This window comes from Microcebus murinus, chromosome 7 (genome assembly GCF_040939455.1).
Source record: "Microcebus murinus isolate Inina chromosome 7, M.murinus_Inina_mat1.0, whole genome shotgun sequence".
NCBI classification, from domain to species: Eukaryota; Metazoa; Chordata; class Mammalia; order Primates; family Cheirogaleidae; genus Microcebus; species Microcebus murinus.
The window spans coordinates 28,587,473-28,614,413 of record NC_134110.1 but is presented as its reverse complement, the minus strand read 5'-3'; the positions used below and the strand labels follow the sequence as shown (position 1 = coordinate 28,614,413).

Sequence of the window (26,941 nt, the reverse complement as noted above, 5' to 3'; positions counted from 1 at the left end):
AATAGAAAAATTTTGCCAGGTGTGGCACATGCCTATAATCCCAACTACTTGGGAGGTAGGAGGATCATTTGAGACCAGGAATTTGAAGTTTCAGTGAGCTATGATGAGCCATTGTACTCTGGGTGATAAAGTGAGACCCTGTCTCAAAAAAAAAAACCCAAATAAAATAAAAAATTTAAAAGATCCAATATAACTCTCAGCATACTCCAGGCACACTGAGTGAATCTGACTGCTAAGTTTTATAAATCAGGGAACTGAGGGCCCAGACATCCTTTCTCCTACAAAGGTTGTGTTCAGTGAAAAGTATTATGGTGAATAGTATTTTATATCTATAAGGCACCAGCACAAACTGGGAACCCATCTGAGTCACTGAACTACAAATGAGACTTGTTTCTGACCATGATGAAGTAACTGATACTGGACTTATCCTCCTGCCCTAAACAACTACAAGAAAAAATATGAGTCCCCTGTCATTTTTTGTAGACAGAGTCTCACTTTGTTGCCCGGGCTAGAGTGCCACAGTGTCAGCCTAGCTCACAGACACCTCAAACTCTGGGGCTCAAGCAATCCTCCTGCCTCAGCCTCCCTAGTAGCTGGGACTATAGGCGTGCGCCATGCCCGGCTAATTTTTTCTATTTTTAATTGCTCAGCTAATTTCTTTCTATTTTTAGTAGAGATGGGTCTTGCTCTTGCTCAGCTTGGTCTTGAACTCCTGACCTCAAGCGATCTTCCTCGGCCTGCCAGAGTGCTAGGATTACAGGCGTGAGCCACCACGCCTGGTTAAGACAGCTGTTTTTGGCATTAGAAAACTGGCAGCTTGTGACTGTGATCACTGAACAAAGGGAACATGAGTTCAGCCCCACATTCACTCCAGCATCCTGGCCTAGAAGCAGTTTACAAACCACAATACATGGTTGGGAGCAACAGCGACAGTCTCGTCCAGCCAAGGAGAGAGTGGTGGAGTCTAGGGTGCAGAAGATGCAGTGTACCAGAAAAGACAGCAACTCAACTTTGTCAACATAATATACACAATGTCTACAAGAACAGAAAATTTATTATGTGGTTGATTAAGCAAGGAAAGGTGACATGTAATCTAAAGTAAAGCCTGAGATACCCATATATTGTAATTAGTAGATAAGGGCTCCTATGACAAATATGCTATGACTATAAATAAGTTCAAAGTAACCAAGAAAAAGATGGAAATAATTGATGAACAGATGAGGAAATCTCAGCAGAGAACATAAACTGAACCAAATGAAAAAGAACCAAATGCAAATTCTAAGACTTAAAAGTACAATATCTATAAGGAAGGCAAGGTCTAGTGGCTCGTGCCAGTGGCTCATGTAATTCCAGCACTTTGGGAGACAGAGGTAGAAGGATTGCTTGAGCCCAGGAGTTTGAGACCAACCAGGGCAACATAGTGAGATCTCATATTTACAAAAAAGAAAAAAATTAGTTGGGCATATGGCATGCCCGTAGTCCTAGTTACTTGGGAGGCTGAGGCCAGAGGATCTCTTGAACCCTGGATGTGGAGGTTACAGTAAGCTATAATGATGCTACTGCCCTCCAGCCTTGGCAACAGAGCAAGACCCATTCTCTAAAAACAATCAAACAGATAATTAAATGGGAAAAAAGTCACTGGATAGTTACAATAGCAGAAAGCATAGTACAGAAAAAATGGCAATGTGATCTTCAGGACAAAGCAATAGAGGGGGAGGGATATATTTTTTAATCCCAGGCTCAATGTCCTGAAGTTAATGTCAAATAGTCTAATATGCTGGTAATGGCAATACGATAGAAGAGGAGATGGGGCAAGAAAAAATATTTGAAGAAATGAAGGTCAATACTTTCTAAAATTTCATGAAAGATAACAACATACAAATCCAACAAATTCAACAAACTCCAAGAAGGAAAAATATAAAGAAAACTACACTTAGGCACATCACAGTCAAACAGTTGAAAAGCAAAATAAGAATATTAAGAAAAAAGACAGGCTGGGCACGGTGGCTCACGCCTGTAATCCTAGCACTTTGGGAGGCCGAGGTGGGAGGATCACACGAGGTCAGGAGTTCGAAACCAGCCTGAGCAGGAGCGAGACCCCCGTCTCTACTATAAATAGAAAGAAACTAATTGGCCAACTAACATACATAGAAAAAATTGGCCGGGCATGGTGGCACATGCCTGTAGTCCCAGCTACTCAGGAGGCTGAGGCAGTAGGATCGCTTGAGCCCAGGAGTTTGAGGTTGCTGTGAGCTAGGCTGACGCCACGGCACTCACTCTAGCTTGGGCAACAAAGCGAGACTCTGTCTCAAAAAAAAAAAGAAAAGAAAAGAAAAAGAAAAAAGACAAATTACATAAAGGAGAACTATCATAATAATTTTAACTGATATTTCATCAGAAACAATAGGAGTCAGAAGACAATGCAGTGTCATTTTTAAGGTGCTAAGGAGGGAAGAAAAAAAAAAAGCTTGCCAACCCAGAATTCTATATCTTGCACAAATATCTTTCAAAAATAAGGATGAAATAAAGAAATACATAGATTTTTGGAAAATGCTGGCATGGCTGATCACTGGCAGACTTGCACAACAAAAAAAGCTAAAGAACATTCTTCAGGCTGAAGGGAAATGACGCCAGATGAAAACCCTGATGCACAGGGAGAGATAAAGAGCATGAGGCCAGCAGCAGTGGCTCATGCCTGTAATCCTAGAACTTTGGGAGGCCAAGTGAGAGGACTGCTTCAGCCAGGAGTTCAAGATCAGCCTACACAACAGCAAGACTGCATATCTACCAAAAAACAAAACAAAACAAAAAACCTGTGTGTGTGTGTGTGTGTGTGTGTGTGTGTATACATACATATTATATAGTAGTTGGGCATGGTGGGCCGTGCCTGTAGTCCCAGCTATTTGGGAGGCTAAGGTGGGAAAAAGTGGAGCAGGAGTGACAAAGCAAGACACTGTCTCTTTAAAAAAATATATATATTAGATATGGTTAATACATGGGTAAATGTAATAAGTATTTTAACTTCCTTAAAATAACATCACACCATGGGGTTTATAACATATGCAGAAGTAAAATATATAAGGATAGCATAAGGATGGTGGGGGAGGGATTACACTTTTATTCAATCCTTATATTTCACATGACACTGCATGGTGATGCTAAGCAGACTAATAAGTTAAACAAACATGCTGAAGCCTGTAGAGTTATCATTTAAAAACCAAAGAAGTAAAATTAAAAGTCAATAGAGGAAATAAAATGGAATACTAAAAAAATTGTGATGAACCCAAAAGAAAAAGGAAAACAAGAACAAAAAATATATATATAAAAATAGAAAACAAATAGCAAGATGGCAGACTTAAATCCAATCACAGATAATTACATTAGGTTTGCATGAGTCTGACACTCCAATGAAAAGGAGAACTTGTCAGACTGGATAAAGCAAGGCCCAATTCCCTGATGTCTACAGGGATGCATTTGAAATACAGACACGCGCATGAGTAGGAAGGTCAAGCATGCAAAAAGATACGTCAAGCAATAAGGATAAGAATGTTCATGAGGCTGTATTAATAACTGAATCTTCAAAAACCACTTTTTAAGAAGTATTACCAAATACAAAGAAGGGGGAAATTATGTAATGATAAAAGGGTAAATTTATCATTCAAGACACAATTATAGATGTATGTATATCTAACAATGGAGCTTCAAAAAACATAAAACAAAAACAGTATCAGAGATATAAACAAATCTATATCACACTTGGATAAAAAAATTAAGAAGGATATAAAGGATTAGAATAATAATATTAAGCAAGTCCATCTGATATTTATAAATCTCAGCATCCAATAATTCTAGAATAAAACTCTTCTCAAGTGCATGAGGAATGTTTACCAAGATAAATCACATGCTTAAGCATAATTAAGTCCCAATAAGTTTCAAAAGACTGAAATCTTACAGAGTACATGTTCTAACCATAAAGGAATTAAATTAGAAATCAGTAATAACAAGGTATTTTTTTAAGATCTCCAAATAGAAACTGAACACTTCTAAAAACGCATGGGTTAAAGAAGAAGTAACAAGGAAAATGAGAAAATATTTTGAACTGAATGAAAATTTAAATGTAAATGTATTAAAATTTGTGTTATAAAACCAGGTTTAGAGGGAAGCTTATGGTCTTAAATGTACTACAAAAGAGGAAAAGTTTTAAATTGATAATCTAAACTAAGTGAGTAGCAGGAAGAAAATAATAAAGATCAGAGCAGAAAAACAGGGAAAGTCAAACAATAGAAGAGAAAAACCTACAAAGTAAAAAGCTGGTTATGTGAAAAGATGAATAAATTGTAAACCCCAAGCAAACTAGATAAACAAAAAGTAGAATATAGAAATTTAAACTATCAGGATTAGAACAGGAGCTTTCACTATAGATCCTTGAAAAGAATGTTATGAACTTTATGCCAAAAAATCCAACAACTTAGATGAAGTGGACAGAATCCTTGAAATACACAAACTACCAAAACTGACACAAAAAGAAACAGAAAGATCTGAATAGCCTGATACTGAGACATTAAATTGTATGAAACATTTCCTACAAAGAAAATTCCAGGCCCAAATGGATTCAATGACAAATTCATTCAAACATTTAAGGAAGAAATTATACAAATGTTACATTTTATTCTTTTGGTATATAGAGGAGGAGAGAACACCTTGCAGTTTATTATGTCACATAACCCTGACATTAAAACCTGACAAGAGAAGAAAATTACAGACCAATTGCCTTAGCAGCACAGACAAAAAAATCCTTAACAAAACACTAACAAATTCAATCAAGCAATATATAAAAATAATATAATAACTGAAGTTGTATGTAAAAGAATACATCATCAGTCTTAGGAAGGCAAGGCTAATTTAACATAAAAAAAAATTCAATACAACTCACCAAATTAAGATAAAAAAGGAGAAAAGTCTGATCACCTCAACAGATACAGAAAAAAATTTACCAAATTCAACATAATGATGAGAATTAACGACTAGCAAATGAGGAAGAGAATTCCCTCAGCCTGATAAAGGGTTTCTGTGAAAATCCTTCAACTAACATATTTTATAGATGGAAGATTGATTGCTTCCCTTCCTAAGATCAGGAAGAAGGCAAGGATGTTCACTTTTACCACTCACATTTAACATTATAAAGGATTTCTAACCCATTGCATTAAGGCAAGTGAAAGAAATAAAATGCATTAAAAACTGGAAAGAAGTAAAACCATCTTTATTTAAAAATAATGAAAAAATTTTTAACACCTTTACTGAGATATCATCCATATAAGCATAAAATTTATCTATTAAAAGTGTACAATGCAGGCCAGGCATGGTGGCTTGCGCCTGTAATCCTAGTACTTTGGGAGGCCAGGGTGGGAGGATCGTGTGAGGCCAGGAGTTCAAGTATAGCTTGAGCAACATAGTGAGACCTCATCTCCACAAAAAATAGGAAAACAAGAAAAACAAATCGTCCAGGCATGGTTGTGTGGGCATGCAGTCCCAGTTACTCAGGAGGCTGAGTCAGGAGGATCATTTGAGCCAAGGAGTTTGAGGCTGTAGTGAGCTATCATGATGCCACTGCACTCTACCCATGGCAACAGAGCGAGATCTTATCTTAAGAAAACAAACAAATTAAAAAAAACAAAACCAAAAGAAAGTATACAATTTAATGATTTTAGTATATTCAGAGTTTTGCAACCTCATCACCATGATCTAAATTTTTCATCATCCTAAAAAGCAACACCATACTCATTTGCAGTCACTCCCTACCTCTCCTAGAATATAAAAATTTTAAATACCACTTACAAACAGCACAGCATCAAAGAATGTAACATACTTTGGATTCAAAGTAATCACACTTAAAAAAATTTGAAGGGGTTTTCTGTAGAAATTGACCAGTTGTTTATTATTTTATTTGTTTGGAAAAGCAGAAGATTTAGAATAACTAAATGACTGTGAAAAATAACATATTTGGAGAAATTACTGTGATTTTAAGCCTTATGATAAAACTACAGTTAACAAGACAATGAGTTATTAGCCTAAAGACAAAAGAGAATCCAGAAACAGATCCATACATACACACTTTGAGGATCCCTAGTCTCAAAATCCAGAATGCCCCAAAATATGGAACTTTATGAGTGGCAACATGACACTGAAATACTCACAGGAGCATTTCGGATTTTGGATTTTTGGACTGGGAATGCCCAACTGGTAAGACATATATAATGGAGCTGAATTTTTCAGTTCCATTATAATCTTATGGGGACACCATCATATATGCAGTCTGCTGTTGACCAAAATGTCATGTGGCGCATGACTGTACATATATCCTACCAGTTCTGTCTCTCGAGAACCTTAATATACCTTGATTCTAGAATATACTAAAAATTCCCACAAATCAATAACAAAAAACACATAACTTGATAAAATTAGGCAAAAGACTTCAGCAGACACTCTACTAGAAATAATATGTATTTAATATAGGAAAATAGCATATACACACAAACACGTGAAATGGTGCTCAGCTCATCAAGTTATCAGGAAAATGAAAATTAAAACCAAGTGCTCTCTGGGAGGCCGAGGCAGGCAGATTGCTCAAGGTCAGGCAGATTGCTCAACCAGCCTGAGCAAGAGTGAGACCCCGTCTCTACTACAAATAGAAAGAAATTAATTGGCCAACTAATATATATAGAAAAAATTAGCCGGGCACGATGGTGCATGCCTATAGTCCCAGCTACTCGGGAGGCTGAGGCAGTTAGGATTGCTTGAGCCCAGGAGTTTGAGGTTGTTGTGAGCTAGGCTGATACCACGGCACTCACTCTAGCCTGGGCAACAAAGTGAGACTCTGTCTCAACAAACAAAACAAAACAAAAACAACAAGTGCTAACAAAGATGTAGAACACCTGGAACTCTCACACACTGATGACAGGAGTAAAATGGTACAACCGCTTTGGCCAACTATTAGGCAACTTCATAGGCAGCTAAACCTAGGCCCACCCTTTGCCTTAGCAATTCTATTCCCAGGTATTTGTAAGAACATATTGCCACAAAAGGGCTTGAACTAGAATGTTCATAGCAGCTACATTCATAATGGCCAAAACCTAGACTGCCCAACTGTCTAACAGGAAGATAAAAAATAAATTATGAAATATATAATAGATTCTTCCTTAGCAATAAGATACTAAAATGCACAATAACACGGGTGAATCTCAATAAACTGTGCTGAGCAAAAGAAGTCAGGACCAAGGGGATATGATCTCACTGGCTCATCACTCGGTTACCATGGAAACTAATCTACGCTGATACCAATCAGAACACCATGTGACTCAGGCTGGGGACGGACTGGAAGACAGAATGAGGCAACTAGGGTGACGCGTGTACACGTTTGTCAGAACTCACCCGTCAAGGTGTGCATATACAATGTGTGTATTTCTCTGTGCTGAGATCGTGTCTCGATACAAAACATTTTTTGAAACACAAATGCATCCAAAGCTTTCTGGAAAAATGTCAGATGGATTTGCTGAGAGTTCCAGATATGGTGTCTGTAGGCACAGACCACCTGCACAGATCAATAAAGGACAGAAGATAATACCTGTTAACTCTCCTCGGGCATTTCTCTGGCTTGATATCCAATTCATAATGATAGATGTCAATTTTGGGGATGTCCATTTCGAAGAAATTGGCCTGTAATTTGATTGTTCTCCCGGAGGTCCCAAAGTCGGGTCTAGGTGGAGGCTTGAAGGCATATCCTTGGATGGGGGGTGGCGGCGGCGCAGGAGGCGCAAGCACTGGAAAGCAGAGAGGACACCGTTAGGGACCACAGACTCCCTCAGCCCGCCCCACCCCCCTCAGACCCCAAGCCCCCACGCCCCCACTCTGGCACTTCCCTTCCTGCCTCGCCCAACACCACGTTTCCACAGAGAGCCAATTACTTACTAAAATACACTGTAATAACGCGTTAGTCACCACACTCGCTATGTGTGCATTCTTTGCATATGAGGATCTAAAAAGATGGGGCCAAAACTGTTGACGGAGTATCCTTCCTTTGTTGCTGTTTAAACCATTAATTTACACAGGAAATGCAGAAATAAACTTCATCTCAGTTCAAGTTTTGAGCTATTCCATAAGAGAAAAATTCAAACCACATCAGCTCAGCAAGCCCACGCACTCCCTTGGGGACCGACAGCTCCTCCCTACGGGGCACTGAGGTGGAACATCGACCGCATGTCCCTGTTCTCCAGTGGTGTCCGCCTACCCAGCAAGAGGAAATTTTGAGGGTGGAAACAAAGTTAAACCACAAACAGTTACATCTGTGACCCAGGAAACATCCAGTTACAAAGCCACAGAAATCTGGACCCATGGTCAGTTTCAATTTCCGAGCCAGGAACACTCTCTAAGTGGAAGAGAATAACTGTCCTTTGCTTGGCGATTGCCAGGTCACAAAGTGTGCACATGTGTCACTCAAATGAGCCTTGCAGCCATAGGACGAAGGGGTCACCGTGGAATGTGAGAACGTCAGAGGCCTGGACAGGTAGGTAGAGCAATGGCTGGTGAAGCAGAGCTGAGATGCCGGCTCCAAATCAGGCTCCTCCACCTGTCACCACCCAAAGGCCCTGGGCTTGCACCGCAGGTGATGGCTTTACTTAAATCTGACCAAGCACAGACTCGGCCCATTTCTCCGGCTGGCCCTGTTTCTCCTAAAAACCCTACTCCTTCTACAGCATTTGTAATGGGAGACAAGAAACTTGTGAACCTGCCTGTATTACTAACCTGTATTAAAAGCAAAGGGGAAACATGCAAAGGCGATTCACAAAACATATAATTTCACAAGCTATCTTCTTGCTTTTAGCTTTTAATACTGAAAATACTGACACAGGAAAGCACGTGGCATGTGAAATCACAACTTAAAGCCATAGTTCTCAAGGCAGAGGAAACAGGGGGCGGGGCCCACCTTCCACCAGCTTGGGGAAGGAGACTCTGCCACCGAAGAGAAGGAAACCTCTGCAGGCCTGAGTCCTCGGTGGCATCTTAGGTCTATTCCGATCGTTCACAGGGGTCCTGAGTGTAGCTGCCAAAACACGCTGGAGGATCAGAAGCAAAATGCTAGAGGAGAGTCCAGCAGGAGTGTGGACGGAACCCCACACTCGCACGAGGACGAAGGTGGAGTGTGCCGGTGCGAGGGCAGGCCGCTGTCCCTGCAGGGTGAGCTCCTGGCCCCGAAGGGAAATAACTACAAGATGTAAACCAAACGTACAAGAGGCCAGAAGAAGGTGTGAACGGGCACGCACGCATTCATCACATTTGACACACATGGTTTTAAAAACTAAGTCTAATATCACCCAAAGATGAGTTCTCCAAGCACTCCCTGTTGAATGAGGGAAACCCGAATAACCACCAATAGGAGGTGGCACCTGGGAGGATGTCGCCAGGGAGATGCCACTGAACTGGGTGTCCACAGAACAGCAACCCAGTCCCAAATCCCCGCTGGTGTCTTAAGACCCAACCTCCATCTCCCCGTGACTGCCAGGCCGCCCAGCCCACTCTGGTTCAAGTGATGTGCCCCAGCATCTCCACCCCCTAAGGAGAAATTCAGGTTGTCCTGTGAACACCACCTGCAACACCCAGCTCGCCTTACTGCCCCCTGGCCACAGGCAGCATGCACAGCCATGCTTCTCATATGGCAACTAATCAAACATTTTGTTTTAAATGCATTTCTGGTTGTTTCTATAAGAGTTAATCTTGCTTCTGGATCAGGGGTGGAAACCCTTGGCAGTGGGAAGGCAAATCCTTCTTTTTCATCCAGGAATTCCTGGAATGTAATATAGGCATACCTTGGAGATTGTGGGTTCGGTTGCAGACCACCGCAATAAAGTCAATATTGCAATAGAGCGAGTCAAGTGAATTTTTTGGTTTCCCAGTCCATATAAAAGTTATATCTACACAAGACATAGTCTATTAAGTGTGTAATGGTATTATGTCTTTTAAAAATGTACGTACCTTAAATACTTCATTGCTAAATATGCAGACACAGAGACACAAAGTGAGCACACGCTGTTGAAGCATGGTGCCAGGAGACTTGCTGGAGGCAGGGTTGCCACAAACCTTCAATTTGTAAAAAATGCAGTTATCTCGAAGCACAATAAACCAAGGTGTGCCTGCAGTTAGGAGGAACGCCAGCTGTTCCTGGGAGGGGCGATGACTCCTCCGGGGCACGTAGTTGGCAGCACCCCCCCTCAGCACTCTAACAACTTCTCCATTAGGCCAGGATTCCTACCTAGAGTGAGCTCCGGGGCAGAGTCCGAGGCTCAGAACCCAGCACAGCAGCAGGTACAAAACAGGTGCCAAGTGTTTACTGATTTGCTGATCACTCCACACCTTTAATATTCCATTTTTAGAGCCACATCTCAAACAGCAAAAGGGAAATGTGTAGTGAATGAGTGATCGATTTCTTGTATGAGCAACTGGGTCACAGGGACCAAAAAGTTTCAGTGTGCAGCAAACGCTGGAGGGGCGAGCTTAGGAGTAAGCCTTCTGCAGGACGAGATGGTCCTCCCACAGAAATCCCCTGGCAGGTCTGCACTGCCCTTGGCAGGCCAGGCTGGGTGAACTCTGCCCCCAAGGGCCACCTGCTGGGAATCCCCTGGCCATGGGGGTGCTCTCATCCCTAGCCCTCCTTCTAAGTAAGGGACAGGGACCAGGGAAAAGCTAGCACACAGAAGAGGAAGGTGAGGACTGCCAAGGTTCTCAAGGGGCCACATGCCTGGGTGGGGTGGGAGGGGCTGCAGAAATTCTGTGCCCCAACCCAAGAGACAGTCCTACATGATGAAAATCACCACCAGTGGCCCTTGCTAAGAACATTCTCTAGGAACTTTTGCTTATACCCAACAAACCTTCAAGAAGGGAGGGTCAACAGCCTCTCGATGGTGGGAGTTGGGCACGAGACCCTGGGGAGCTGCCACGTCTCAGGGGGGGAGCGCAGGGAGCAACCTGCATGATGCCCGTGTGTGGCCTGGGCCGCCCACGGATGCCCCGGGTTCCCCAGCAGACAGGCCAGGTCGCAAGAGTCGCGTCGCTGGCACTAGAATGGCCACAGCCTCTGGCCTCACAACTGACCGGTGAAAGGGCTGGGAAAACAGTCCGCCACCCCTGGCACCACACAGGCACCAGGGGGACGGCCAAGTGGACACGTGTGCCCACCGCACCGCCGTGGGTGTGTGGCAGGAAGGCTTCAGCGAGGCAGGCCGGACCCCCCTTGGGGATCTTACAGGCTTTAGGCACAATCCGGTTTTCATGCCACTCAGAGACGAATGCTCAAACCCTAAAGGAAAATGAGTGGTTTGGGACACACTAACATGACATAAAACCACGTCAACCCCTTTCTTTTCTCCCTCTGGTCACGGATACCTTGAGATCATTTACTAGACAGCCCAGCCCTGGAACAAGAGCAGAGCAAACACTCCCCGAAAGGAGAGATGTGGTGGCACTGGGAACAGGCCCAGCGCACAGCACAGGCAGGGAGCTGCCTGGAGGGGCAGCAGGTGGGGGAACAGCCACACCAGTCCCCGCTCCAGCCCCCCTCCCTCCCCACCCCCCGCAGGAAGGCAACCTTGCGCCTGGCTACGAGCTCCTCTGAGGGAAGGGACCTCGCCACCTTCCAGAAGATCTCCTCTGTACACTGTCTTGTCATGGACATACCCAGGTGATGAGGGTGAGGGGGACTATCCTGGGCATGTGGCTCTGCACCTGGCTCTTTCCACTCAACCACAGATCCCGGAGCACCTTCTAAACCAGCCCCTGCGGGTGACATGCCCCTGAACAAAGGGGGCTTGCTTCTACACCCGTCGGGAGACATGACTAGGTGACTGTGTTCATATACTGTAGTTTTTTCCTTGATTACCAAAGCTTACTACAGAAGATAGAAAAAAATACAAAGAAAATAAAAATCACCCATAATGCCAGTATTCAGAGATAATTCCTGTAAAATACCAGTCTTTTTCTAGACACACATATATAATTCTGTGCACATGTGCTAACTTGGGATTAGGCAGTTTTGTGCCCTGCTTCTTGCATTTAACATTACATTATGCGCATAAAATATTCTCCAAAACACATCTCTAGTGATTGCATCACTCACTGAGTCATCACCTACTGATGCCACTTCGGTGGTTTCCAGATTTTCACTTTCAACAGTATAAATGCTTTGCTGAAGCGCCTTTGCAGAGCACCTTCACTGACACTCCTGGAGAGGAACCAGGACCCACACGAAGGTGCTGCGCGGTGCCTATCGGCCCGCCGCCCCCTGGCCACACTTCCTTCCACCAGCCGGTGCAAACACACTCTCCAGACAGCCCTGCCCTTCCCCGGTCAGGCCCCATCTCTCACCTCCACTGACTGCTGGGTCTGACCCTAGTCTGCGGGCCCTAGAACCAGCACCTTAGTCCCCAGTCCCCGCACGCATGCTGGTACTTCCTGCCCCCTAGAATGCCACGAGACACCCTGTGCATGAGGCTGAGCCCAGTGTGAGATGCTGCTGCCCACTTCTCAGCCTCCCTCCAACCTAGCCTCACACCCCAGCTCCACCACCCCGACGGCACCAGTTCACCCCACGATTTTGTGACACCCCCCCTTTTTTGATGTCCTGTGCGTCTCTGAGAAACAGGTAAACTCTTTGCCTATCACCCTCAGAACAAATGCTACACACAAAACGCTTGGCAGGTGAACTGCTAGAGTCACCGAGTTACAGCCAGCCAGCCCTACCCGCCTCTCTGCCGCGGCCTGCACCTGTGGAGCTGGCCTGGCTCCGAGGCTCATTCCGGCCACAGAGTGTCCCAGGACTGGCCCTGACCAGAGGGCCCTGGTGGGAGGAGCCCAGCTGGCCACTTGAAAGCCAGAGACCCAGCTTTGGATGGCAAGAGTCCCCTAGGAGCCAAGAGCAAGTGTTCTCAACCTGGGGTCTACACAGAGAACTTGGGGTGCTGCGGGTGTGGATGGGGAACATTTTTCAACTATGTTTCACTAACATCTAACTTGAACATGGCGCTTCCTGCCACTGGGAATGCAAAAAGGCCACAGCAACATCAGCAGAGCCTGCAACACCGACAAAAGGCACAGGTGTGCCCATGTCACCTGGCAGCCCTTACCTACGCTACGCCACACAGTGTGTTTCAAACTCACCTGCTGCTGGACCTTGTGCTTAAGAGTGATAAGGAGGTCATTTACTACTTCGCCACACATTTGACATGGCATTTTGTTAACTGCTTCAATACGACTGGTTTTCTTTGCCATCCTACATATTTTGTTCTGTGCCTTGAAAATCACTACTCTGGAAAGGACATCTCACAAGCTCCACCAGCAGGCTGGTATGCCGGTTCAAGACCTAATGTGTAAGAACTGCCTGCTCACAGGGGACAGAGTGGCCTCATCCCTAAACACAAAAGACGGTGTCTCGGCTTCCGAAAATGTCACCACAGTCTCCCGTGGTTGCTGCTGTGGTGGTGTGGGATGAGCTGGGTGTGCCCCCTGGGCGTGTCTCCTGTGGCCTGGCAGCCAAGACAGGAGCAGCTCTGACGACAGGATTGCGCCTGGCAGGCCTGGCGGGGGCTCTCCTGTCTCCATGGCTGCGCTGATGTGCACTGAGCTCACGATTTACCAGCTGCCATGACAACCGGGCTCTCACATGGGCTGCCTGGGCACGGAGGGACTGGGAGCTGGGAATCGAATAGACGCAGCGTCCCGCCGGGGCCTGATAGCAGCGCTGCTTGCACCAGGCCACACCTGCCTGGGGCCACACTGGCAAGGAAGGCGTGGGAATGGGCTCGGGCGCTCTGGGGAAGTGGCTCTGCAGGTGCCACCGAGGGAAGAAACAAGCCAGCGCCTGGCAGGGAAAGCAAGCTCTTCTGGGACAAACAAGCAGACAGGCGCAATTGTCTAGAGATTGCGCCTCTGCTATTTTATACAGGCTTGTGCATATAAAATTGATTTTCAAAAAAACTGTTTAACACGTTAGGCTGGGGAACACAGATCTTGAACCTAAGGGGGAAATGACAACCTGCTGCAACCTGGTCCCCAACCCCACATACCCAGGCTTTTATTCAGCACCTACTGCATAACAAGCACACATGCAAATGTCACCAGTGTATATCCCCCCAGGCCAAGGAAAACGTCCTTGACCAGAGATGACATGTAATGAATCACAGGATTTAGAGCAGGAAGTCACCTTGGGTACCGAGGGCAGGGAGAAAGTAACTCAGCCCTCCCTCTAGCGTGCTGAGTCATCAACTGTGAGCCCAGCCCCATGCAGGTCCCCGGGACACAATGCCAAGGAGACTGGTCTGGGGGTTCAGTCTGGGAGAGGGACACATACACTGAGACTTCCCAGAGAGGCCGGTGACTGGCAGTGGGGTTCCTGCCTCCCGCCCACACACGGGCATTCCTTCCGAGACATCTCAATATGAGTTATGTGACCTTTAAAAAACAAAAAGACCTGCATGACTGTGCACTCCTGGGTGACTTAAATGTTCCTTAAGAAAAATCTAAACCACACAGCCCGTTAAGTAAATGAACAGCTCAGCTCATAAATTAGGCAGCTCTGGCCACCAGTTAGAAAACCACGAGGCCCTGGGTCTGTATCACGGCGCTGTCCAGCCACCACCTGAGCGTGGGGGCTCTCTTACCGGAAGCTGCCCAGCCCTCGGCACCTGCGTCTCAGGGGACACAAACACTGAGAGATTTGCTACCCAAATGACATGCAAAGATCTTTTCAGAACTTCATTACTCAAAGCATGCGTATCCTGTTTTCCTTCTAGAACTCTGTTTTTATTGTATGGGGGAAAAGGCAGAAATTATGGAAGGCCAAAGAAAGTGATAAAAATAGCTCGGGGCTGTAGAGCGAGCAGGCGTGGACTTGGTCTCCTCCATGCTCAAACAGAGGCTTCTCGGCTGGGCGACTGACCGTCAGGGTGCCCTGGCCAGGCGCCGTCTGAGCAGCGCAACCACCTGGATCTGAGCTGCTCACTATGAGGTATGGAGCAGGACAGGTCGATGGCTCATCGGAGCATAGACCAGGAAGCAGATGCTCAAACTGGTACCTCCTGCTAAAACCAGGGTGCACAGTTGACAGTTCACCTGCTGTCTACACAGGCGAGCCTGGCTGATGATGGCCACCCAGGTTGACTGAACTAGATTAAACACAGCCACAGCAGCCTCCCTGGTGAAATGAATGAAGGCATTCTCAGAATGAGCACTAAGAATGCAGACAGGAACATCTGCTTCTATCAGCTGGAGACAAAACAACTACACACTCTGCAGAGCTGTAGTGTCAGACCCGGGCAACCCACCAGCCAACTAGGAACAAAGACAACAAAACCAAACCCAGCCTGCTTCCATGGGGAGGTGGATCTGAGTCTGGCTGAACGCCAAGATGTGGGACCGTTCGCTCTTGTGGTCAGCCCAGGCATCATGGCCAAGTGGAGCCCGGCCGGGAACTGGGTCTGCACCTAGACACCTTCACCTGCCCATCTGGCTCCCAGACCTTGGTGAACTCAGCTTAAAGTGAGCTCTGAAGCTCCCCAGGTTTTCAGGGACACCAAAGTAAAATGTGACAAGACAGTGAGGAAAGGAACCTCTGTCCTTTGGGGCCCCAGGTCCCAGGCCTAGAGGACTCCTCAGAACACGGGAGAGAGTGGAGGACAGGCAGAGTGGAGAGTGGAGGACAGGCAGACAGACGCTCCACGGTGGAAAGGAGTCAACAGACCCCTCACTGGCCTTGTTTGAGAAGGCTGCTCCTGCCACCAGCTAGAGCACAGAACATGCCAGAAAGTGCCACCCACCAACATTTAGCAGAAATTACCTCATAGTGATCTTTTTAGCCAGGGGCATCTGTACCCAGGCATCAGCGGATGACAGTAAGGTGTTTAAACGTGGTAATAAACAGCCCTAAGTGCGCCTGGCTCAGAGAACATGGTGTGCAAAAGCCACCATCAGCCTGAGCCCTGGTCCTTTGTTCCCTGGGGACAGACCCTGCTGCAGTCTTGGGCCCTCATGGGTCCCAGCGTAGGAAACCACCCCTACCCTTTCTGCGGTGAGAGGGGACACAGGAACCCTCCTACACCGCAGCCACGCAGTGTCTACACCCCAAGAAGGAACTTGCCCTTCCGTTCCCCACAGCCCTGGGGAAAGCTGGGTGGCGCCTCCCACTCAGAACAAAAGAGGAAAGGAGGACTGCAGGGAACCCTGGGCAGGCTCCGCAGCAAGGGGGGGGGGGGACGGCCAACTGCCGAGACAGACAGCTGCTCTTTGGAAACGTGTCATCTTCACACAAGGGTCCTGGCTCCTGGAAGTCTCATTTCTGGGTAAAAATTCTCTGGGCATTTCCAATCTGCCTCAGCCTGATTCTTGGTAATGCCAAGAGGGGGCCCTGGGAGGCGAAGCGTCCCTGAACAGGGAAGCTGTGGCCCCCAAAGCAGGGGCTGCGGAGGTGCAGGGGCAGGGCGGCAGCGAGCACACCGAGGAGGGCTCGGCCCTGCCTGCTGGAGCCACGCCGGCCGCCAGCCTCCCAAGGCAGGACTGGGACGGCGACTAGAATTACTCATTCAACTCCTCTGGTTTAATGAGTAATATTCTAAAAGTATTTTAACCTTACTGTAGTGAGCAATACAGCGTGCACACAAAGAGTACATGACACATATATACATTTTAGGATTAATTATAAAACAAACATCCATCTACCCTCCTACAGATGACTAACAATATTGTTCTTTATTTTCATTGCAAATTTAAAGAATTTCATCTACAATGGGTTTTTTAAGGGACTTTTATGATTTAACTTGAAATTCTAACTATCATCATCTCTTCTGAGAAACAGTCTCCAAAACTACCCCCTGGGACCTTATAAAAAATTTTGTTTTCCTGTAAATTTTGAATAAATTTTCCCTCACGAGTCAAAAACCTGCCCTCTGATTGACCATCTGTCTTTATTCAACAATATCAGAAATACTATAATATACAAAGAGGAATTAAAGAAGTACTGGTAAGTGTAAATTCCTCCCACAGAAAGGTCTCCGAATCACGGTGGCTGATAAGCGCACAGTCACCGTCACTGCTGGATCTATTAGGGTAGCCGAGTTCTTCTCAAGCGTTGCTCAAAAACGTCACCATGCGATGCGAGCACCTGACAACAGCTCAGTGAAGACGTGAAAAATATCTCACGCCCGCATCCTTCTCTCACCTCTCTCCAGCCCTTACGGGTTTGACCGTGTATTTCTTTGGTGATTCTCTGATTAGTATCCGCCTCTCCCGCTAGGATGTGACCATCACAACAGCAGGGACTGCGCCCAGTTTTGTGCAGCTGTTCACTGAATGAATGAGCAGATGAATAAAAGAATATCTTCATGTCACAGCGACTCTTAGTTAAAACACTTGTTGACCCGGTGCGGTGGCTCGAGCCTGTAATCCCAGCACCTTGGGAGGCTGAAGTGGGAGGACTGCTTGAGATCAGGAGTGTGAGGCTGCAGTGAGCTATGAAGATGCCAGACAGAGTGAGACCCTGCCTCAAGAAAAAACAAACAAATGAAAGCCCACCGTACTGATATAACTCAATGCCAAGTGCTTTTAGGGTAAAATCATGAGGCATTCACATGAAGACTGTTTTGACTAAAGAAGCCAGCGTTTATCAAGCACCTACTACGCCGCAGGAATGAGGTTTCAGACAGGCATGCTTCCGTCTATCCACACCCGCCCTCTCACACACAGGTGGTTCCCTGCACCAAGGAGGAGCCGGGCCTCCACAGGCTGGGGTGACTCTGCCCCAGGCGCCTGGCCAGTGGAGCACAGGGGCCAGGACCCCGATTTCTAGGTCTCCCTCCACCAACACCGTCCCCTGAGCTGGCTGGCCTCCTCCCTCAAGGACTCCGCACACCTCTCTTGCATTTCAGTGAACAGTCTATTTCTCTAAAAAACCTCAGCCCTCCTTTTTTCACCTAAAACATACAAGAATCTGACCTACCAATCACATGCATCTGCCAAAAATGTATATCTTTTATCAATAAAAGTATATAAATTATAAAAGAATCTGACCTACTACCTTCACACTCCCCATCTATGCTAAATAACAAAGTTCAAAAAACTCCTTTGTGCTTTTATATAACTGATTCATTCTAAATGTCTAGAATATTTCTCAATACCTACATAAAATGTTTAATTTCCCTTTTTGATATGTGCATTCACATTTTAAGCTCCCATAATAATTTAAGAAGTAATGGCCCTATCGCACCGTGCAGGCACTGTGCAAGTATCTTCACGCATCTCATCTCATTTAATCCTTAGCATGGGTAAGGCAAATATGGTGCTCGCTTTACGGACAGAGGACCAGAAATGTCCAGAAGTTAGCTGACAGGCAAAGCCGGGACTCAAACACAGGCCCTACAGCTATCAGAGCACATGTGCTTTGCCACCAGCCAAGCTGCCTCAAATCCTTTTGAGAGAGCAGATACGCTTAAATCAAACAAAAAGAGATGGAGGAGCAAACAATAACGGTCCAGCCTCTCCAAGCTCACTCAGATCTGAGGGCGTGTCAAGGAAGTCTGGCATGCCACGCCCTGTGCTAAAGCTTCCTAAGCACCAGCCCACAGCAAGATCCGGGTCACTCCACACTTTCCGATCACCTCCTGGGTCTCTGTTCTTGGGGTGCTCACCTTCCGAAGTGGGCAGGAAGAAAACCACTGCAGTCTCCCTAGAATGGGGTCTGCAGCCAAGCCCCAGCAGAGTGCAGGCTGGACTACGGGGGCACTCTACTCAATGGGACAGGACAGGAAAAAGTGTGTTGGAACAACTTTCTGAATATTTAGGGGAAAAAATTAGATGTCAGAGGGAGCTCACCTTATTACAAAATAAACTCCAAATGAGTACGAACTATAAATAGACCGTATTTTGAAACAAAAGCATTCACAGAAATATGTATTTTTTCATTTCTCTTTTTCATTTGAGACAGGGTCGAATTCTGTCTCCCAGGCTGGAGTGCAGTGCCGTCATCCTAGCTCACTGCAGCCTCCAACTCCTGGGCTGAAGTGATCCTCCTGCCTCAGCCTCCTGAGTAGCTGGGACTACAAGTGTGTGCCCCCACACCCAGCTAATTTTTCTATTTTTTGTAGAGATGGGGTCTTGCTATGTTGCTCAGATTGGTCTCGAACTCCTGGCCTTCAAACGAGTGACTGAGTCCAGCTGAAATATTTTAAAATTTAGCAACCTTTTATAATTTGGGGGAAGAAATGCTTTTCTTAGAACCAAAAATCAGAGGCCACAAAAGAACAAACTTGACTACATAAGATTTTTAAAAACTTCTCTAAAGGCATGACAAAATCAAAATTGTGTGACATCATAAATTCAGAAACCTAAAAAATATAAATATAAATATATAGTTTATAGAAATTAATAAAGACAAAATTTAAGACTCTGGCAGGAAATGGGCAAGGGGGATAAATGGACAGTGCATATAAGAAACACCAGTAGCCAATAAACATATGAAAATGTTTTTAGCCTTTAATCAAAGAAACACAAATTAAAATTATAAATAATGTTTTACCTAGCTAGTGCTGACAAGAGCAGGGACAATATGACTACTGCCATCCATCCAAGTTTTTTGGTTGGTTTGTTTTGAGACAGAGTCTAGCACCGTCACCCTGGGTAGAGTATACTGGTGTCATCATAGCTCATTGCAGCCTCAAACTCCTAGGCTCAAGCGATCCTCCTGCTTCAGCCTCCCCAATAGCTGGGACTACAGGCGCTTGCCACCACGCCTGGCTAATTTTTCTATTTTTAGCAGAGATGGGGTATTGTTCTTGCTTAGGCTGATCTTGAGCCCCTGAGCTCAAGTGATCCTCCTGCCTTGGCCTCCCAGAGTGCTAGGATTACAGGTGTGAGCCACGTCCATAATTTTAGCAGAGGTCTTTTAGTACTAGGCGTCCTTTGGTCTAGGAACTCAACATCTAGGCATTTGTTGTATTGGGATAACTCAGGCATCTAGACATGAGAGCATGGAAGACTAAGAATGACTGAAATGTCCATCAGTAGAAAACATGTTAAATGAACTGTGATGACAATTGAGTGACGTCATGCATCTACATTAATTACACAGAGAGAGGTCTACATATTGGTAGGTGGGAGAAAATTTCAAAACGGCGTTTGATGCAATCCCATCTGTCTGATAATCTGTCTCTCTCTCTCACACACACACACACACATACGCCATATGAATAAGAACATGTATAGAAGGATTATAAAACAAAATATCTACAGTGATTATTCCTGAGTGCTCAAGCAACAATTGGCCTTTCTACTCCCCTTTATGCTTCTGTGTTAAAGGTTTTATTTTATTTTATTTTTTGAGAGACAAGGTCTTACTATGTTGCCCAGGCTGGACTCAAACTCCTGAGCTCAAGGGATCCTTCCACCTCAGCCTCACAAGTAGCTGGGATGATAGGCAGGCACCACTGTGCCCAGCTACTTCTGTTTTTAAGGAAGCATATTGTATGTATCATTAAAAAATAATGTTTATTTTTTAAAAGCCTACAAAGACAAATAGGAACAAATTCTGGGAGAAGGACAAACGAATGTTTGATACAGCATTCTGTTTTTCTCTGACATCTTTCTACATTAAAGAAAATAAAAACTTAATATGTAAGCACATATAATCATTACACCATCAACAAACACCCAGAGAGGTTTAAGAATGTGCTCAATTCAAGGTCTGAGGCAGGCCTCCTTCCCCATGGTATGTCTCACAGGTGAGCAAGGTGCGACTTGTGCGTGAAGCGGCTTGTCCCTGGAGCACAGGTGCTGGAAGGCAGGAGGTGGAGCGGCAGGTGAGAAGAAGTGCCTAGCATGGAGGCGGTGCCCACTGCCTGCCAGAGGCTTGGGGAGGCGGGGTGCACTGAGACCTCTGTGTCATCCTGCGGCCACACAGCCCTGCCCTGGAGAACTCCCCTGGTGCCCACCAGCCTCTGGGCACCTGCGCAGCCAGAGCGAAATGTGAGCGTGCATCCTTGCTCCAGTGCACATCACACTCTTTTGCATCTCTGCTGGTGAACACATTATTTGAAAAAGAAGACTAAAGCCACAATTTGGGTTTTACATCACAGTTAAAGGGAACTCATACTAGAATTCTATAAAAGGAAAAAAAACTCCGCAGAAGATCTGTTTCCTTCACGTATAACCATGTCCTCTGACGCCACCTGGGCAGGGCCCTATGCCTCCGCTCTGCTGCAGGCTCCGGCGGGGAGTCCCCGCTCCCTCCCGCGCTCACAGGGCTGAATCATTTTCCAAGGTGGCAAGAAAACCGCCTGATTTACATACACCTTTTCCGGCAAGGAGCACAAGCTAGAACTCCAATTCTGAGAGCTTCCCTGCCTCTCCAGTGCCAGCGTGGGCTCTGGGGACGTGTGATGTTTGCACTAATGCGGGGGCGGCATCTGCAGTGATGGCGTAAGAAGCCGCACGATTCAGCGACGGCTGAAGCACAGTTGGCCAGCCCCCGTCAGCTGTCTTTTGTTCTGTAACGGCACATCTCACCTACCAAGGAAAGTACCACTCTGCCAACGTTCGCTCATGTCGTGTCGCGCACACTCAAGTATGAACTAGGTGAGCTGGAACACGAATTTCTCGTCGGGAGCAGCAGTTTAACAAGCCTGCTGCCCCTGCTTTCCCTAACTGCTTTCCTGGCAACAGCCACGACTGACACCAAAGGGCTGGGCCAGGGCCAGGGCCAGCCCTCACCTCCCTGCCCGACGCAGGGCCCTTTCCAAGGCCTGACTTCAAAGCCCAAATTCTGGAATAAGAAGAAATTAGCATTCAAAAATCTCCAGCTAACTCAAGCCTGCTTAAAACTGATCTATCAGTATTAGCTTGTGAGGACTAATTTTAAGAGAAAGGGAATTGGGAAGAGAAAATGACATTGAAAATGAAAAACCACAATTTCAGCTCCATCCCACAGGGCTACTGATGCGCCTTAGCCTTTTGCCTGTCTTAAAAAGAATAAATGTCTATTTTTATCAGCTAGGTCGCAAAACCCGTCAACATCTCCTGTTCATCTGCTGCAAAGCACGAGCCCGTTACACTCAGCATCAACACTCTGTGTCATCTGCCGTCTGGGGGAACCGACAGGTGACTCTCCCTGCCCCCAGCCTCACAGCAGACAGCCACCTTGACCCAGGTGGGGCCCAGCCCTGGGCTGCAGGGCACACAGTGACCAGCCACCACTGAGCTCACTGTTCTAAGGGTTCTAACAGAGGATGGGAAGGAAATAAAGGACAAGACAAAATGGCGTGAGGGGCCAGGCGTTCCCAAAGCAGCTTGGCCACTGAAAGTGGCTCAGCCACTGAGGGCGGCAGTGCAGGTAGGAAACAGACCGCCACAGCTTCCACGACCCTTGGGCCAAGAGGCTTGGACCACAAGTGAGAGCATGGTCTCTGTGCTAGAGGACAACTACAAGTGCTTTGGTCAGATGTTTGAAGCCACTGCACCAAAAAGAATTATCTTAGGCAAAGGCAGCAGGATTCATTGACCAGGATCCAGAAGTTTGGGTTCAGCTATGTGAGCCCAGTGGGTCCCCACGACCCAGCCTCCCTGTGCATGTTCCTGCTTCTGCTCAGCAACAGAAACGCGACAAGTCACGTTCTGCAAATTCACCTCTCCCTTCTTGCTGCTCCTGCTGTACTTTTCACACCTCTCATGCCGGAGTCAGTTCTACCGTGTGTTTCAGTAGTTTGCGGGCAGACAGTATTTATTCCTGTTAGATCCCAAGCCCAGTGTGGACAGCCACGGCACCCCCTATCACCACTCTTGACACCCACACAAGGTCAAAATTGGCAGGTCATCCATGCTCAGTAAACGCACGCTGAAGCAGAATTACCGTTCGGCACCTGGGATCATGGCCATCATCAGACCAGTATCTGAAAGAGATGCTTACTGAACATCTGCTACGTGGTAGTGCACTGCATTCATTCTCCTAACTATTAATAGTATTAAGAATCCTACGACAAGGACTATCCCTGTATCCATTTTACAGATAAATTAAGTAACCAATATGGTTCACAGTTAGAAAATAGACATGCTGGAATTTGAGACCCAGTCTGCTGGTTCTGTAGGCTCAACATCTCTGGTGACTACGAAGGCAGAAAGTTCCTAAGAGCAGCCGGAGCAGGAAGAAGGGTGGTGCGAGGGGGTGGAACCCCACTCCCCAGAAATCTGCAGCTACAGGGTTCTATGCTCAGGCTTTGAATTCTACCACCTCTAGGGCCCAGGCAACTCCCTAAGTGACAAATTTAAGATGTGTATGAAAGTGGCCCCCAAGGGAATGCTCAAAGCCATTCCATTAAACTAGGTGGCTGCTACACATTCATTTTATGATTCATATCTTTTTACCTGTCTGGAAATCAAGATCCTCTCATGATCTAAAAGACAAAAACAATAAACAAAATACACAAAAGCCCTGAGCAACTTAGGATAGGGGTTCTGTGCCCTAACAAGAGGTATCTAATGAAAACCTACTGAAACAACATTCCCACTGAGGACATACCAGGAAACCTTTTGAGGTCAGAACCCAACAATGAACAATGATATCACCACTTTAACAGGTATTAGCAAAGGCAGGAAGAAAAGAAAAAGAAATAAATAACACAACTAGAGACAAAGACACATGTGGACAGAATCACCATGTAAAAATAAGACTGAATCCATTGGCCAGGCGTGGTGGCTCACGCCTGTAATCCCAGCACTCTGGGAAGATTGCTTGAGCTCAGGAGTTACAAGACCAGCCTGAGCAAGAGTGAGATTCCATCTCTAACAAAAAATTAAATTAAAAAAAGAAAAATGAGAGTGAATCCACAGGCACACTGATAGTACTAAAAAGAACCCAGCCAGTTTGCTTAAATTCATTGCATTCCTGGATGGGAGCAATTGCTAATTAGAAAAGTTAATTTAACCAAGATGCCATTTACAAACAACAAACACTGCAAGGTACAGAAGAGGGACAAGTATAGAATCCACTTGAAAGTATTTCCTTTAATCAGTCCTGCGTTGGGCAGTGGCCTTGTATGTTCTCTATCAGACCCTGCAGCACACTGGCAAGTAAAGATCACAGGGGGCTTAAGGAGCCAAAAATGTTCACTCACTCTGAGAAAAATTAAAGCAGATTCTGTGTGGTTATTTCATGTTAGCATTCTATGAGAAGGTGCAGTGCAACTGTTCATCACACTGCTCCGCTGAGCTCAAGTGTAGCTGAAAGCACTCACATGGGATAGATCTTTCCTACACATTGTTAACAAAGAAAAATTGGTATTTGGTGACCATTCTGAACAACACAATTATGCAACCCTGTTCTTAAAATTGGTCCCAATTAAATTTTTTGGAAAGATAATACTGGGCAGTTTGAAAACAGCCCCACTGAGAGGGCAGGGCCTGGGACCCCTTCCCAGAACCTAAGCAGCTGGGGCCACCTTGGCAACAGGCAGGGAGGAAACGATGCTGTGGGCTTCTGGGGCTGGGCCACAGCGGCCATGAGGGTTCCACCCTGTTCCTGGAAATGTTTGCTTTCAGGACGCGTTTCATCTGGTAACCCAACTGCCATGTTGTGAGGAAGCCCAAGTCATGCAGAAAGGCCACCTATGAGCACCGTAGCTGACAGTCCCTGCTGTGCCCAGCTTTTGAGTCATCCCAGCCCAGGTGCCAGGTATGTAAGTAGAGAAGCCTCCAGGTGACAGCAGCCCTGAGCCACTTCACTCCCCCACAGCTGAGGCATCATAGGGCAAACTAAACTCCCCACTGCGCTCTTTCTAAATTCCCGACCCACAGTATCCACAAGAATAACAAGGTAGTTGTTGTCTCACACCATTAAGTTTGGAGGGATTTTTTAACATAGCAATGGATAACTAGAATACCAATTTTTTTAATAGTGCCAAACCAACCAGATCTTCTTGGCTAAAGTTACGGTCCCTATACAAGGCCCCTGATTCAGTACCAACTATTTAGATATCCAGCTGCCACTCAGCCCTGTCATGGTAAACAGAGCCCTAAGTATGCACGTTAAGAGAAATGTAGATAAAGCTGAGGAATGGGCAATGGGAAGTCCTTTGTCAATCGTGTTCCCAGTTAGAGAAGTGAGAAAATGGTAGCAGATTATAAAAGTTCAGTCTCTGGTTTCCAGTAGTACAGCCAGCCAGGTACTGGGAAGATATCTCCCTCTGCCAAGCAACTCTGGCCTGGGTGAAACAAGTTTTTTGGTGCAATGCAGGGCTACAGGAAGGGACATCTCTAAGGGCAAAAACAAAACGAAACATAAAGTTGGCAAGCTGGGAGAAAGTGGGCTCCCCGTGGGATCAAGAACTGACGTGATGCTGGTCTGAACCCCAGCCTGCAGCTCACTGATTGGTCCCACGTTACCTTGGTGACGCCACGCTCCTGTGGTCCCTCAGTGTGAGCCAGCATCCCACATCATCCACTTACAGGCCAGCCCACCCTCCACAGGGACAACCACCACGCCTTCTCCCCAAGCCCCAAGCACCTCCTCCTGCATCCCCCCTAGCTGGGAACTGGCTTTCAGTTTCGGAAGAAGTAAAAGCTGCTGAGACGACTCCCACTGTCTCCCCAGCCCCACCCGCCTGGGGCCTTCTCGTCTGCTGCTGTGGGTGAGCTGTGGGTGCCCAAGCCAGGACCAGCCGCCACTGACAGGCCCCCAGGTGGACACTGCTCCACTGTCGGTTCCCGCCTGAGGCCCCTATCTATCGGACCATTCCCAATATAGACAAGCCTTGAGCCTCCTCCATCTTACACAAGCAAGAGAAAAGATCTTAAAGGACACTAGAAGAGAGGCCAGACACAGTGGCTAATGCCTGTAATCCCAGCACTCTGGGAGACCGAGGCGGGAGGATCATTTGAGCTCAGGAGTTCGAGACCAGCCTGAGCAAGAGCGAGACCCTGTCTCCACTAAAAATAGAAAAATTAGGCATTGTGGTGTGCACCTGTAGTCCCAACTACTTGGAAGGCTTAAGCAGGAGGATCATTTGAGCCCAGGAGTTTGAGGTTGTAGTGAGCTATGATGACACCACTGCACTCTAGCCAGGGTAACAGAGCAAGACTGTATAAAAAAAAAAAAACAAAAAAAACCAACAACAACACTAGAGAGAAAACAGATCAGCTACAAAGCCACTGTGCCCAGACAGCCCACTTTAACAGCAGCCATGCACACCCAGAACTGGGGAATGTTGTCAGGGTACAAAGAGAAAACTCTCAGCCTATAAACCTATGCTCAGAAAAACTTCCTCTAAAGAATGAAGATAAAGACATTGTCAAAGCAATCACAGGTTAACCACCATCAGAAACCCACTCAGTACAAAAGCAGTCTTTGGGTCCCACCTCCCTCTAGCCACCCCCAACCTGTTGCCTCCACTCATTCCTCTCCAACTCTCCCAAAACGCCCAGCCAGGCTGTCACCCCACCGTGAGGGAGACTGCTCTCTCAGCCTGTGGCCGGGTCGCCCCACCCTGCTGAGAGCTTGCTTCCCCAGACTGCCACATCCACCTGCAGCACGCCCCGGGGCCTCGCCTGGCTTCCCAGGCTTGCTGGTCCAAACATCCCCTGGGACCTCCTGCCGCCCCCTCCATACCTCTCCCTGGCTGTCTAGGGCACCCCGCTGACCGGCACGCCCAGACGCGCCTCCAAGACCCACACTCTCCCTGGTGCCTCACTCTGCCTCCTCCTCCCCCGTCCACAGCAGCCATACTGGAAAGAGTAGTCTACACTGACTGGCTCCAAGTCTTACCCTCCCTCTCTCCAGTCAAGCAGATCCTCCCGACTGCTCTGAACCCATGAGACTGGGTCATCAAGGCCCTGCAATTAATGCCCATCCAGGTGCTCTCGTCTCAGT

General features: G+C 46.6%; 1 protein-coding gene across 1 annotated transcript in view; it reads right to left on the bottom strand.

Annotated features, from left to right (window-relative positions):
- The window catches only part of AGO2 (argonaute RISC catalytic component 2), a 122,578-nt gene that overhangs the window by 57,885 nt on the left and 37,752 nt on the right, over nt 1-26,941 (bottom strand). The window contains exon 2 of the mRNA XM_012735944.3: nt 7,622-7,817. Within this exon, the coding sequence (XP_012591398.2) occupies nt 7,622-7,817 (196 nt within the window). The remainder of the gene's footprint in view (nt 1-7,621; nt 7,818-26,941) is intronic.